Here is a 14,540-nt window from a genome sequence, read left to right as displayed (position 1 = left end):
ATATATACACACAATAAATGTTATAAAAGACTCACCCTATACTAGTACCCACATAAACTTGCATATATAAACACAATAAATGTTATAAAAGACTCACCCTATACCCACATAAACTTGCATATATACACACACAATAAATGTTATAAAAGACTCACCCTATACTAGTACCCACCTAAACTTGTTATTTGTGTTATTTTGCATTATTGTCTCAGGTAATACGCATGACCTTCCCGATCCCTGCTGGGAGCATTAAATGATAATTTAAGTGATTTAAATGCAGAATTTATTAGAACATCCGATACGTGAGTAAAAGAAACCGTGAAAACGCCATCGTTTCGAACAGTCTAACTCCGGAACTCATTTTTTAACCTGACTAGTAACACGTTCGGCTTCCTCTGTGAGCAAATTATCGAATGAACTACTAATAGAACATAACACACGAAACAAAATATCGCATGAATTCTTGCCTTATTTCACAGACAATGTGAAAATTACATGCACTATTATAACTTTGTTTAATTAAATAATATATTGGATATATACAAGGTATTATTGCATCATACATTACAAACAGCACCTTTAATTTACGGTGCAAATGCAAAGTATTTTACTTTGGATGTATACAAGGTATTAGTGCATTATACATTACAAACAGCACCTTTAATTTACGGTGCAAATGCAAAGTTGCGAGGTGTTTTATTTATATGGAGTGTTTTCATGGCGAGTGTGTTCGTTCTTGTTAAATACAAAGCTAAATAATGGGCTATCTCTCCTGTGCCCAACACGGGTACCGAAACCTACTTTTAGCGATATAAGCCCCCAGACTTACCGCTGAGCCACCGGGGGGCTCGTTGCCAGCGTGATCAGTAAAGTATAGAGATTCTTTGATAGATTGTTTAGGTATGGTATTCATGATGAAACTCAGTAGAATGGACAGCAACTGTCTGCTGTAGAGACACAAGTGTAGAGGACGCCGTTTCGAAAGTTTTCCATCTTAGCAACTAGTGTAAATATTAACAGTTCGAAAATGTGAACTTGTACCATTAATACTTACCTGTGATAAAGTTTCGTGGCGTTAAGATCATTAATTTAAAGCGGTTTCTGATAAACATTGTTCATTACGGGTTAGCAAGTAGCAAAATCAGTTCACGTAACTGTTGGTTAGTAAATGTAGAAATTGTTTTAGGATTACTATAACTTGCATCAGCAATCATGATTACGTAAATGTTCGTTAATCAACAAACAATAAATCCACGGTGTATCTCCACCTTGCGTTTTCTAACAAATGTTAACACTAGTTTTAAACGGTATTCATTCTGGTATACGTACGTTCCTTAATCCAAAGATATTGTGTACCACTAAAGTGTAGACATAAAAACATACATAAGCTTAGTTCAAACTTTCTTTGACACCAGTTTCTCATACATTACAACTTTCAACCATTCTTTTATGATAACGAAAGCTTTTGTGAGAGTTAATTACCATTGCTCAGTCTGGTATTTTCGTCAAAAGTAGTCGCATAAAATAATTATGTACAGTATTTACCCAATCACAGGAATTAAAATTATCATATAATCTAAACAATTCAGTACTAACCATAAATTCCTTCTGTTGCCTAATGTTGAAACAAGTAGGTAACTCGAATATTCGTTCAAAGTGTGAAATGATAAGTTTTTGTTTGTTTATTATGAATTTAGGGCAAAGCTACACGAGTGCTCCCTGCGCTAGCCGTCCCTAATTTAGCAGTGAAAGACTAGAGGGAAGGCAGCTAATCATCACTACCTAACGCTACTCTTTTACCAACGAATAGTGGGATTGACCGTAATATTATATCGCCCCCCACGGATGAACATGTTCGGCGGGACGGGGATTCGAACCCGCAGATTGCGAGTCGAGCTCCCTAACCATCTGGCCATGCAATGATAAGACTGAAAAACATTTACACATGTGTCTTATGACAGTTAATTGTGTACAATCTTTTTTTTTAATATTAAATAAACACATTTTTCCCCTTTGGTTGTAATGAAAATCAGTTGTTTTTATCAAGTTTTTTGATACATAAGAGGGCACACCAGAAGTTCAATATACAGGGTGTCCCAGAGATTTGGACTCGGAGGGAAAATAGACATTACATTCTAAAAGTTAAGCAAACACATTTCTAATGTCAGTTGTACATATTTCAGGTTAGAAAATACCCTGATTGCACAGTATACCAAGAACTGATATGTGTATGGCTGTTAATGGCATGTAATTTGAATAATAAATAAATAAAGAATAAATTATGTATTTTTCCCTATGGGTCCAGACTTCTGGGACACCCTATATTTTAGGTCAGGTGAGTGAACAGGCAAGAAATGATGCACATTTTATGCAAGTCACAAATATTTAAAATCAAACATTTTATTTGACCAATTTTACATTTCTAGAACGTAAATAAAATAAAAAGTCCAATATATACACATATAGTTGTGTTATTTTTAAATTTATTTAATTAACCCTAAAACTTCAGTCCATTCTTTGGTCTACTCCTGCTAATATATATATTTCACAACCTTTGATAAAATCTCAATCTTGCAAATAAAGACAAATAATTACTTCAAAATTACTACCAGGTTACCATTTTTCAATCACCTTCCAAGCATTTTCCTTTAATATTTATAGCTGACTGTATCACTGGCAAAATTATGAACTTTTTATTTACAACACAAATATTTCAATACATAATCAGTTCCTCCATTCAGTTTAAAATGAGTGTAGCTACTACAACGTTATCATAAACAGTTGTGTTTTTAAATTAATTTGTGGAAATGTTCAATTTAAAAAAAATGATGGTCTGACTAGTTTTTAAATTGTTTTAAAATGTTTATAAATTTATGCACCTGCCTAACTACAACATACAAGACAAACTTCTTAACCATTAGTAAACATCCTTTCCATGACAGCCCATAAATTGTGATATTACAATTTTAATAATATTAGCATGCACTTTATATCCCACCTATACATCTGAAAACAAAGAAAGGCAGCAAAATTTTTAAAAACTATACTAGGTAGACTGTTACAAGATAAAAAAGTGTGTCTTTAATTAGTGAAGTGAAACCTGTACATTAAGTGATGTGACATAAAATGTTTAAAAATGTCTTAATGAATGATAATACAAGTAAGGAAGGGAAAAAATATTTGGTTTGTTATACGTGAAAAAAAATCTGATATTAAAAGCTATGTTTTTGCTGAACTTTACTGTTTTTTTTTATATATCCTGCAAAAATGGCTAGTTTCTTTTAATTTTCAATGATATTTAAGCCTACCACAGTTGAATATTTGAAGCCAAAGGAGTTGAGCATCATGCCGCGTCTTGTACTTGAAATTTTAATCATATAGTATAAAGTTGAAGTCCAAGTTTTTGTTATTTAGAAGCATTGCAATCTGCGGACTTTATTAGTGTTGGATGCAGCAAAATAAGAACTGCTATCCTTAGTCTAGTAAAAGTTATAATCGCTATTTGATCTAATTAAAATAAATTTTTAATTATCTACAGTTTCAAGCTTCCTACGATATCACCACAATGAGATCCAAAATTCAGAACTTATTTTGGATATTTTTAAATTTGAAGGTAGAAAAAATTCAATAAATTCTAAGAACTGCCTCGATTGAATTGAGAAACATTTGACTGATTTATTCAACTACATTACTTCCCTCAAGCTCCATCCCAAATAGTAATGTTTGAAACTTTATCTTCTGAAACAAAATTCCCCAAAAAAGCAGATATAGATGCAGTATTTTTTTATTACAAATTAAGCAATATGATAATATATGATCTTCATTGTTTATAACCATAACCATAAGGTTTCACCACAATACCTATCATGTTGTTTATGAATACTTTAAAACAAAGAGATCAGTTGCCCTTTAATCACGTGTTCCTTTTAGCTGGAATGATAATTTGGTATAAAATGCTGTAAATGAAGGATGACAATCTAAATTTACATTACAACCCATTGTATTCAACAAACACTACCAATGTTAAACGTTGATGATTTTTTTTTTGCCCGATGAGGCTGTAGATTCATTTGACATCCATCAGTTGCTGCCTGTAAAAATTCTATAATTTGCACAATGCATATTATGAAGAGTTGTAGTCTGGTAAGAGATCTCAACTGTTTTTAATCATTCAAACAGAAATACTTTGTCTAAACATGTTAATCACTAAAAAATTACATCTTGTTTAACCACTAACACAGAAAATTGGATTTCAAAAGGTGCTTAGACCCTAAAGTGAAGAGACCCACAGTGTTTGATCAATTCTTAAAAAAGTACATCTATTGTACCTACATGGCTTACAATCATACAAGTCACTATTTCAAATATCTGTGACCAGAACTTAATTCTGACAACCAAACTCAACAAATTAAGTAGAACTACCATGTACATAACTTCACCTGTAGCAAACCCACTCTGCATTAAGACCCATGCAATCAAAGTATGCTTGATGGGTCCGACATCTGAACATGACTTAATTCTGACAACCAAACTCAACAAATCAAGTAGAACTACCATGTACATAACCTCACCTGTGGCAAACCCGCTCTGCACTAAGACCCATGCAATCAAAGTCTGCTTGATGGGTCCGACATCTGAACATGTCATTTGTTGTCCTCTTTTTATAGCTCCCTGTAACTTGTCTCCAAGGGTTTGTACACCTTCTGTCTGTACATTGTATCTCCTAGCCCACCCAAAATTTCCCATCTGGCTATGTCACTGGATCTCATAAGAGCAACTAATGGTCTTTTTTTTCAACAAGTTAGTCATTACAATCATATAAAAAATTCATCATGAAGATGACTACAATAAGGTAGTTACAATGTACCTTCGAATATATTATTTTATAAATATAGTTAAATACTGGCACATCAACATGCAAAAGAACCAACAAAAAAAAAAGGAAAAAGGGGTTCACCCATTAATTTCTGGTATTTCTTGAGTCACATCTAACTAATTATATCTTATTTCTTGCTAAGTTGCAACTTCTCATTTATAAAAATTGAAATCACATTAAGAGCAAAACCACCTTTACTAATTGGCTTACAAAGTCCACACTTCAGGCTCTAAAATTTCTTCCTCTGTGTGTTGTAGGGAGACAGAAAGAGACAACGATATGTAGAAATAGGTGGGTTTCATATTACAAAAAGAGAATGTGGCTGTGGGTCAAGTAAAATTATTGTTCGATTTTTATAACAATAAGAAGAATTAGGTCATTCTTAACAATGTTTAACATGACTAAAATCTGTCTAGTCATAAACTGTAAAAATGACTTGCGACAACGACTTGGTAAACATTTTGAAGGGAGTGGTCATAGGCACATTTTACTCTAAATGCAGTCCTAGTTAATAGACCAAAGCACAACTACCTTGTTATACAATTTGTGCATAAAACTTTTTTTTTTTGCAACTATGCTTTCATAAAAACTGAATTAGTATTATTATAATAAAAAAATAAAATACAATATGAAACTAATGTTGCCCAATCATAAAAATATCATAATATACTTAGCTACAATGTATATATATTTCAAACATCTGTTCTGACTGAAGCATCTACTGACAACCCGAAATAATACATAAACAACATAGTCATTCATTTCACAACTTTGCTGTCTTTGTCATAAGACGTTGTATATCATCTAAGGAATTCTCAAGGCTGTAAAAAAGTTTAATGGGATCAGTCTTTCCAGAATGCTTGAAGGTAGTTGTAATAACAGTCATCCTGGAATTATATTAAAAACACAGTATTGATAATTTTGTAAACAACAAAACACCATTTATACCTGTACAATAAATCTCACAATTTAGCTCATAAATAATTTACCATACAACAAACTCAAAACTTACCATTATTTTCTAATCAATATAATTAATTCAATGTTAACTGACAACTAAAAAAATGGAAATACCTTTAATCTAGCCAGAATTTCATTATATAATAAAATATCAATATTTTGTTAGCACTGAAGAGTTTGTAACTTGCACCAATAACACTTTGTTATCAGTGATGTGTCTGTAATTTGCACTGACAAAAACTTGTGAACATTAATGTATTTGTAACTTATACCATTAACATTTTGTTAATAATGATGTGTCTCTAAGTTGCACTGACAAAAATTTGTGAACATTAATGTATTTGGAACTTGTATTAATCACATTTTATATATACTGATGAATTTATAATGGTCTACACTATATATCTTAGCATAGATGAAATTGTAACCTGTATTAACACACATTTTATTAAATATACTGATGTTTTTGTAACTTAGCTTAAATGTACATACATTTGTTACTTGCATGCACATTTCATGCACACACATAAGAGTATTAGACACTTCTTTAAAAGAAATTCTATTCATATACAGTTTTAAAACAGTTTGTTTAGATATTTTGAGACACAGACATATATACGTTATAATACTCCTACACTGAAAATGTATTTCTGACAGGTACTTACTTCCACTCACATACAAAGCTATTCTCATTCAGTGCTGCACCCTATTTGCACCCCTTGATTCACATGGTTTAACTGATTCTCACATGCAAATTATCATGCGACAAACCTTCACCAGTAGTAGTGTCACACACCCATGTGACTCCCTCTATGCTAGTCTACCCAACTATATCACTTTGAGTTTAGGCAGAAATGTTAGCACCAGTTGACAGTGGGGAGAAAGGATGGGAAGTGTGAGTGGAAATAAGTACCTGTCGGAAATACATTTTCAGTGTAGGAAAATTATAACTTCCAACAAGGTACCTTACTTCCGCTAATATACATAGCTAGAATCCCAGATTGAATACGTGGAGGGACCGGTGCAAGGGAGAAAGTAGAAGGACATCCTAATGAGAGAACCCTCTAATAAGAGGATTATATGTGGGAGACTGCACCACTTCTGTACCAGGTATAATTGTCACCCAGATATGAAAAGGGTGTGACAGATCTGGGTGGAAAATTGTGAGGAGCACATCCCAATACGAGAAAATCCAGTTGGACAGTAATCCTAACCACAATATATTATTATTTCGATCTCCCTGATGAACAGAATGTGGGTAAAATGAGGGATGTGCCCCAAGGTGTAGAGAGGCTAGGTCATGACAGACTGTATATGGCAAGTCCACTGTGTCCAAAGCTTGACCACTGGGAACTATGTGGGGGTAGAACGCGGATCGTACCATCAGTAAATCAACTACAATCCAAAACTCAACTGCTTGGAACTGACATCCTTGCCGGGGTAGGAAAAGAGGATCATATCATCTTCACCTCAGGTTCAGCATACCAGAGAGAGAAATCCCACCACTGATCTGTGAACAGGGCACATGTAAGCAGAGTGAAATGACTACATATACATCCCACTCAAATCAAACAGACTGGAACCATCTCAAATGCAGTATCATCCTCGGCATAAATACATTGATGGGTAGTGCAAGAGGAAGAAGCAGAGCAACCAACAAGTGCACCCACTGTGACCCACAACATTGGGATAGTACAATTGAGTGAAAAGAGTGAGGGATCAGAGACACCCTGAACACATGTGTGAGGACTTATGTTGATTGGTTTAGCTCTAAATCCAAAACACAACGGCTGGGAACCAACATCCATGTGGGGGGTAGGATGAGGGATCCCAATCAAAGGGGTGAACTGCATGTATATCAGCACACTACTTGTGTGAGTACATCATGTTGATTAGTTCAGTTCTAAATCCAAAATTCAACTGCCAGGAACTGACTTCCATGCGGGGGTAGGATGAGAGATCCCAATCAAAGGGGTGAACTGCATGTATATCGGCACACTACTTGTGTGAGTACATCGTGTTGATTAGTTCAGTTCTAAATCCAAAATTCAACTGCCAGGAACTGACTTCCATGCGGGGGTAGGATGAAGGATCCTAATCATTATGATGGTGTACTCCAAAGCTACAAAATCTCCTTGGACAAACTCATGCAGAAATGGAGTGTCCATTTGGAGGCCATCTCATCATCTACACCAGCATAACACCACAACCCTACTCTCAACTGAATGGAGTCTTTATCATTTATATTATATATCTGTCATTCAGGATGAAACTTCCATAGTCCACCACCCCAGCAGCTTGAAACTGGAAAGTGATAAGGACTCTTTTACTCCACTGGAAGACATAAGGTAGGGAGGGGGCAAATGCAGTGGAAAGTCCAGAGGAACATTCACACCGGAGACAGATCAATGGGTGAGCACGAAACCCTATTTTGAAAAGCAGATCAAACCTGATATATTCAATCTAAGGAATGGCAGGGATGGGCAGCAATCCTTTTCTGCTTTACCCATGAAGTCCATTGGTTAGTAAAGTCCAGAATGGACATGTTTAAGCAGCAAAAATATTGCGAGGAAAAGCCTATGCGTGATCTTGTGGAACACCCTATCTCTGGTTTATGTGGGTGTAATGAACAGTGTGCATTTTGTGGCCATAGAAATTATGAAAGTGAAGTCAACATGGTCATACAATGCAGGTTTTAGTACATTTCTAAGTGACTGAAGTATACCTGGACAAGCACCACTCACCACAGAGCAGGATCCTGGTCAAAATATGGGACAGGTCCCTGAAAAATAATATATATATATATATATATATATAAATAACAGTTACAGTCTCACTAAAGAGTGAAGTATGGAAACTGGTGGAAGACAGTGCAACGACATGGAAGAAATAGCTATCCAAAGCAGATAATGGGGGATGAATGTATGAGGTGTACTCCCAGTGTTCGACAGGGTTAAGATGCAGGTAAAAGGTAAGGTGCCTGAATGGAGTGAAGACACCAGGAATTGATTACAGAAAGAAGGAGACAAGGAATAAAAGGCTAACTGAATATCAAGCCAAACCCAACGGTTATGAGAGGAGGGGAAAAAAATCACGAACAAGAGGAATGGTGCTAGGGAAAGAAACTGTAGGAAAAGGAGTCACTGAAAAGAAGCCTTGAAAGCAACCCAATGTATGGGACAGAGAAGTTCATTCAGATCTGCCTGAGAATAAAGGTGGAAGATGGCAAGAAATGAAAATGATGAAAAGAATATTCCACATGAGCCCCCAAAGTGTAGGTTAGTAAAATCAATCCAGAACAAACCACCAATGCATATAGTCATCAAAGAGGGAAAGTTAAGAGGAGAATCCAAAGGAACTCTAGTAAGAGACCATGGGTTGTGAAGCATGTCCTGAACAGATTGAAGACCCAAATGGAGAAGTGCTGCCATAGAAACCACATCTCCCAATGTGTTAAAACATCGCTAACTGTAATATAGTGCATCATAATGGCATCCATAACAGAAATCTCCATTGAATGCATTTGAGGAAGAGTAAAGATGGACCTGATGGAGGTTGGTGATTAAAAAGCCATTCTCCAAATAGCCGAGATTGTTAGGTAGGTAATAGGAAAACTTATCCACCTGGAAAATCCAACCACCCGAACCCTTGTGTAAGAAGCTGATGAATATGTTATGACCACCCTCATTCGGAAGGAGCTAACCAAAGCCAGACGTCCAAGTAGTGGTGTTAGTAAATTCCCAAAAATGTGGAAGTAGATAAAACACAGACCACCTGACAAAAGACATATGAAACCAAAAGAAGACCGAAGGGCAAAGCAGGAAACTGGTACTGAATCATGTGGTGAAAAAAACCTAAGATAGCATCCGCAGAAATGAAAAATTAGAACGTATACCATGGACATTCACAGTCCTGCAGAAATTGCCCACCCATTGTGACCTAAGAGTACATATTAAAATAGGGAAGAACCAAGAAGTGATTGAGATGGGACTGATCGACAGAGGAATTGAGAGCCAACCCAGGCCCTGGGGTCAGTAATAGCATTGCCCCCCCCCTCATCCTATTTATTAGCTCTTGCTGATTTTTCATAAAAGCAATTTAGGTGATAAATTTCTTCATGAATCCATGAGAAAGCAGTAGCCATTTTAGCTCATTAAGTAGTATGCATTTCTAGTGAGCTTTGGAATATCCAACTGCTGGGCCCCTAAACAGACCCCAGGCAGCTGATTGATCCAGAACTCCAATCAGCATAAGGAACATGTATAAAGATGGCAATGACTTAGAATGCGACAAAAGAGCACCCCTTCCCAAAAAGAATATAGAATCATAGATACCCTACATGATGCTAAGTGCACATGAGTAACCCCTAAAAGGGACCAGTGGAGAAAAAGAGCCAACTGTAATAAGTCCCTATTAGAAGTAGATGATAAACAAATGATACAAGGCAGTGTCCTATCCTAGAAAATCTCAAAAGCAAAGAAGTCACGTGTGGAGAGAAAAAACTGAAGATGGCAAACGCCCCAACATGGAGGGAAGAAAGAAGGGGTTTTTCCATGAAAATCACCTAGATATAGGTGACACCTAAGAAAAGAGGTGTAAGTCAGACATTTCTGTAGGAGGGTTGATATGGTAAGACAAAGCTAGAATACTAGGTGGGGAATAAAATGGTTAGGATTAACAGAAACTGCCCCCCCCCCCCATACAGGCAACAGAAATTTAAGTTTATATATATATATACTAAGATTAAAATTCGTTGAAATAGTGACATATTGATTCACTCCATAAACACGTATATAGCGATTTAGACAGCTTTATAAATACAATAAGTTTTAGTTTTGCTCAACCAATACTGTAAAATAGTCAGTGTCAATATTCAGGCATTTTAATTTTAGTTGGGCAGTTTTTATGGCCACCATTTTCTTTCATCATAATTCCTACTGTTAAGTACTACCTTACTTAATAATAAAATTAAGAGGATAAACATTAAACTATGTGTAAACCTGCAACCTTGTACAAGTAGCTCTAATTTTGTATCAAGTATAATATCTTTAAATGTATTCTAGAGCCACTGGTTATTGAATTTTAAAACATCTCTTACCTGTGATTTTCAATACTGTAGAATACACCATAACCATCTTCATGCATTGGCATCACACAGCCACATACTGGGGTGTAACCAACACAGCTAGTGGACAAGATAAAATTTCCTCCCCCACCACTAAAATATATATATATAACCATAGTATTACTAATCTTGGCTATTTCATTTTCAAGTTAGAAATGTAAGGCAGTTTAATCATTTGTGTTAAAAAATAAAATAACTGAAAACAAAATCATAAAGTATCAGAGTGACTAACACAATTATTTTATTCCCCATATAATAATGAGCTGTAAGTTGACACAAATATAAACAACAGAACTGAATAATAAATAAACTTAGTATTCCGAAAGCTGTTTAATCTTGAAGTCTAAGTTCAAGGGATGTCCAGTTCAATCTACTTTGATCAATGGTGTTATGGGATCATACTAGTTTCGGAGAATTCCACTCCTAATCAGTAACCCTGAACACCAGTTAACCAAAGAGAAACAAGTTAGACCTATATCATAGTGAAATAGTATCAAACATATTATTGGTGTGAACATACTTTGTATTCACTATGAGAAAGGCCAGTGACACTTTTCCTTCACTTCACCTATCCAGTGTATAGGTTTTTCTCATATTGAATTCAAAGCACGTTCACACCAACAACATGTTTAACAGATTTAAAAAAAAAAACTCCTGGGATCACTTGTATATTCTTCATGATTATTTAAGGAAAAAAATATTTGAACCTTTGCACAAGATATTTATTTCCATAATTACTATGTTAGCACAACAGATTCGAAATTACAAACTTATAAACTTAGAGATTCATAGTATTTAACGGTTGACAAACATTTCAGTTACTTGATTAAATAACTCTTTGAAGCTTATGTAGGTAAGATACAAGATACTGATTAACACAGGCCTGTGAATTTAAACCTCATAAAAGTTGTTTTGGTTTTAATAAAGGATTTTCCATAATTCAGCTTCGCAGACTTCGAAAATAATATTCATTTGTTTCTATCATGTAAGGATATTTTACAAATCATGAAGAAAAAAAACGTCTTACTTAGACCAAATTATTATTTCATTTACCACAATGAACATTTTTTAATAATTATGTTTGTTAACAAAAATACAAACAAACTGAAAAAAGGAAGAACACTGATATCAAACGAATATGCATCATCCTTCAACTTGTTTTTTTTTTGTGAAATCTACATCTTTTAGTCTTAAAACCATGTGTTGTGGTCTTTCTTTTATGTATTGCATTATGATGTTTTGTGAAAAATCTGTATGTGATGAAGAAAAATGGATATCATTTTCGGATTCATTGTACAGGAATTACAGTAAAACAGGTAAACATTTCAAAACAATAAAACCATCGCAGGCCTATGTAATATTTCAGATTCATAATGTGGCAAGGATATAAGCAAGCATACATTTTATAACAAAGATTATATTCATAAAATTTTAAAGGGACAAAAAGGAGCTTATTAGCCCATCAAGGATGTCCCTTCCAGCTCCCAACTATAACCACCCCTTACTATTCATGTATTCATCCAATCATTTCTTGAACTTAGTTAAATTTTCTGCCTCCACCACCCTTGAAGGCAGCTCTTTCCAAAATCTAACCACTCTGTTTGAAAAGTAATACTGTCTAAACTGCAGATGACTCCTACGCTGAAAAATTTGAATTTATGACCCCTTGTCCTATTGTTTCCCAGTTTAACCAAAAAAGTTTGATGGATATATATTATCAATACCCTTAATAATCTTAAACACTTCAATCAAATCCCCTCTGAGTCCAGAGAAAACAAGTTTAGAGATTCTAGTCTCTCCTCATAGGACAATCCCACCATCCCAGGTTCCACAGGTATAAAGGAGAATAGTGACTAACCTTTTGGTCCAAGAAAGATCAGTGAAAATGTCAGGAGTTTGGAAACCTTCTTCTAATGAAATCATGTAGAGACCTAACAAATGTCTGTCACAACCTGCAGCAAGCAAGACGAAGATAAAAAACACTATAATATCATATCACAACATACAAAATAATGAACCCTGGTGCAACCCAATAATAAATCCTAGTTCACATTAATCATGATGTATATAAACATAATATATATATCTGTACGTGTTAATAACAATCTTAATATACTAATTTACCCCAGTACACGTTAATCACAGTAACATACCCTACTATATATTAATCACAGTCTCAACAGAATTACATATCCTGGTGAATGTTAGTTACAATGTAAAGAAAACATACCTACTATGTGTTAATTACGATCTCAACACAATAATATATCCTAGCATATGTTAATTACACTCTAACTTCAATAATTATCCTACTACATATTAATCATAGACTAAAGATAATTATATACTCTAATACACATTGAATCAGTCACAATATACCCTATATATGTACAGTAATATACCCTATTGCATGCTAATTAGGGTAGCAAAAAAAATAATATATATATATATATTGGGATATGTTAATCCAATATAAGCACAATAATACACAAATGTGCATGATAATGGATTCACTAAATTTTCCCTTACTAATTAATTTAACTTTGTTTCTGAAGGATGTGTGTTATCCAGATGATGGGAATGGTACAGACTTGGTGTACTTAGGTTTTCAAAAGTTTTAGGTTAGGTGATACACAAAAGAACATGGTAATTCAAGGATAAACCCAGCTCACAGTCACCTCATCTCTGCAGAACCAAGAGATCTGTGAATCCAATAGGCAGAAGGACAGTTGTAGTGACTTGTTACAAGTGAAATGAAAGAGACAAAACACAGTGTTGAAATCAAAATAACACAAAAGACGTTATTTCAAAAAAAAGTAGGAGTAGCTAATCACAAATATGGCAATTACTGCATTGTGAAGAAACAAAACAAACTGTATCTAAACTAGTGAGTACCTTTCAGATGTCGAATACAAACCTGCATATCAAACTCAAAAAGTTAAGGAAAAAAATAATACCTCTAACTATATTTTAACAATTTTCTATACAAATAATTTTATAATAGATATTTTGTCATCCTGTAACATTTGTTTAGTTTAATTGACACACACAAAAAAGTTCAAACTTACATTTCTCTATAATTCTGAGTCTCATCTATAAACAGTGTGCTTATACATTTTTTTTACAATTTTTCTGGCCATCCCAAAGTATAGGATTTTACTTGCCAAGAAGCTATAATCTCTTGATAACATTATTTTCATGATTTTTTCTTAATACAGTGTTTTGTTTACACCTTTTTTTAAGTCCTCAAAGCATGTGATCAGAACAACTATTAATTGTAGCTCAGCCTTGAAAATAGCTACAGACAAAGTTTGGATACCACTGGATAGAATATATTATAATCTGCTTAAATTAATGTAATGATGTTGTTTGTTTTTTGAATTTTGCGCAAAGCTACACGAAGGCTATCTGCGCTAGCTGTCCCTAATTTAGCATTGTAAGACTGGAGGGAAGGCAGCTATTCATCATCACCCACCGCCAACTCTTGGGTTACTCTTTTACCAGTGACTAGTGGGATTGACAATCACATTATAATGCCCCACGGCTGAAAGGGCGAGCAAGTTTGGTAGGATGGGGATT

At 34.6% G+C, this 14,540-nt stretch overlaps 1 protein-coding gene across 4 annotated transcripts in view; it reads right to left on the bottom strand.

Annotated features, from left to right (window-relative positions):
- Positions 1-3,257: 3,257 nt before the first annotated feature.
- LOC106466459 (peroxisomal carnitine O-octanoyltransferase-like) overlaps positions 3,258-14,540 on the bottom strand; it is a 56,052-nt gene continuing 44,769 nt past the window's right edge. For all 4 annotated transcript variants that reach the window (XM_022394462.1, XM_022394465.1, XM_022394464.1 and 1 more), the window contains exons 15-17: positions 12,820-12,913; positions 10,935-11,054; positions 3,258-5,763 (exon numbers count right to left, since the gene is read on the bottom strand). In XM_022394462.1, coding sequence (XP_022250170.1) covers positions 5,640-5,763; positions 10,935-11,054; positions 12,820-12,913 — 338 coding nt within the window. In that variant the 3' untranslated portion in view covers positions 3,258-5,639. The remainder of the gene's footprint in view (positions 5,764-10,934; positions 11,055-12,819; positions 12,914-14,540) is intronic.

The sequence above is a fragment of the Limulus polyphemus genome, unplaced genomic scaffold, assembly GCF_000517525.1.
Source record: "Limulus polyphemus unplaced genomic scaffold, Limulus_polyphemus-2.1.2 Scaffold2265, whole genome shotgun sequence".
Taxonomy (NCBI): Eukaryota; Metazoa; Arthropoda; class Merostomata; order Xiphosura; family Limulidae; genus Limulus; species Limulus polyphemus.
Note: the sequence above shows the minus strand (reverse complement) of the source record. Positions and strands in the feature narration are given on the sequence as shown.